The sequence below is a fragment of the Cebus imitator genome, unplaced genomic scaffold, assembly GCF_001604975.1.
Source record: "Cebus imitator isolate Cc_AM_T3 unplaced genomic scaffold, Cebus_imitator-1.0 Scaffold266, whole genome shotgun sequence".
Classification (NCBI taxonomy): domain Eukaryota; kingdom Metazoa; phylum Chordata; class Mammalia; order Primates; family Cebidae; genus Cebus; species Cebus imitator.
This window is the reverse complement of record NW_016107581.1, coordinates 512,417-514,069: the sequence shown is the minus strand read 5'-3', so window position 1 is coordinate 514,069 and position 1,653 is coordinate 512,417. Positions and strand designations below refer to the sequence as shown.

Sequence of the window (1,653 nt, the reverse complement as noted above, 5' to 3'; positions counted from 1 at the left end):
CAATTATCCCATTGGGTGTCCGTAATTTTTGGGGTGAGTGGGATGGAGTCTCGCTCTGTCGCTCAGGCTGGAGTGCAGTGGCAAGATCTCTACCCACTGCAACCTCTGCCTTCCAGGTTCAAGTAATTCTTGTGCCTCAGCCTCTGAGTAAATGGGATGACAGGTGTGCACCACCATACCTGGCTAATCTTTGTATTTTTAGTAGAGACAGAGTTTCTCCATGTTGGCCAGACTGGTCTCAAACTCCTGACCTCAAGTGATCCACCTGCTTCAGGCCCCTGGAATTACTTGTGAGGTTTACTGTCCTCTTTGGGATCCTGGAGATTTTGCAAAGGTTCTTTACTAAGTGCCCCACGTTTTGTTTTGTTTTCTTGCCATTGGAATTAACGTTGTTAATACAAACTACAATAGGTGTTCGGCATGTACTTCATTAACAACAAAAAAGAAAAGGATAAAAACTACAAGTCCCTGCAGACATCTCGCTGATGGCTTCTGAAGATCGGCCTTCCCCGAGTGCAATGATTTCTGGGATTCGTAGTCCAGTGACAAAATCAAGGAGGGACGCGCACTACCGGCCTAGATGACAGAGGGGGGAATCACTATCATTCCGACCAATGGACAGTTCACGCCGGGCCTGAATGGCGAGAGCATAGCCAATGGGTAAGCCGTTTAGCCTGAGTGACGTGGGTTGCAACCTACGGGAGACCCGTGGGGCGGTACGGCGCGCAGCGGCAGTAGTGCGAACCATGGGAGGCGGCTGGTGGTGGGCTCGGGCCGCCCGCTTGGCTCGTCTCCGCTTCCGGAGGTCGCTACTGCCGCCTCAGCGGCCCCGGAGCGGGGGCGCCCGGGGGTCCTTTGCCCCTGGCCACGGCCCCCGCGCCGGGGCTTCGTCGCCCCCGGTGTCCGAGCTGGACCGTGCAGACGCCTGGCTCCTCCGGAAGGCGCACGAGACAGGTCAGTGGCTGGGGTTGGGGGCTGTGTGGATGGGACTGGGGTCCCGGGCGCGCGTGGAAGCGCGACAGGGTGGGGGCTTCTGCAGGAGACGGGGTCCGGGCTCGGCTGCGAGAGGGGCTTCCGTGTGAGCGCAGGGAAGCGCAGGCTGCAAGAGCGCAGGTGCCCGCAGAGAGGACGGGCTTGCGGGGAGGACGGGGACCCCGGGTAACCGGGCGCAGTAGGGATGGGAGGGGGTTGTCGGGTTGCTCGAGGCAGCCTCTTGGAATCATGCCTGCCGTGAGGAGAGGGGGAGAGCTTAGGGTCTGTGGAGTTGTATACAAGGAGGATCCGTTTTGATTGCAGGGGCCACCACCGTGCAGAGAGCGGGATCCCCGCAGAAGAGGGGGAAGTTCAGGATTGGAGGAGGGGACAACCAATAGGGAAAAACCTCTCAGCTGATTGGAAGGGGAGGTGATCTAGGCTGCAGGGGGAGGGGCCTGTAGCGGAGGCGAGGTCCAGAATGGAGCAGACTATCTTTTTTTAAAAATTTTTTAAAATTACAGTGTCTTGCTTTGTCACCTGGGCTGGAGTGCAGTGGTGCAATGGTAGCTCACTGCAGCCTTGAACTCCTGGGCTCAAGCCATCCTCCTGCCTCAGCCTCCTGCTTAGCTGGAGATACAGGCACACACCACCGCGCCCAACTAATTTTTTTTTTTTTTT

General features: G+C 57.3%; 1 protein-coding gene across 1 annotated transcript in view; it reads left to right on the top strand.

The window, feature by feature from the left end:
- Window positions 1-708: 708 nt before the first annotated feature.
- Window positions 709-1,653, top strand: part of TMEM160 (transmembrane protein 160) — a 5,330-nt gene continuing 4,385 nt past the window's right edge. The window contains exon 1 of the mRNA XM_017500397.2: window positions 709-954. Within this exon, the coding sequence (XP_017355886.2) occupies window positions 747-954 (208 nt within the window). The 5' untranslated portion in view covers window positions 709-746. The remainder of the gene's footprint in view (window positions 955-1,653) is intronic.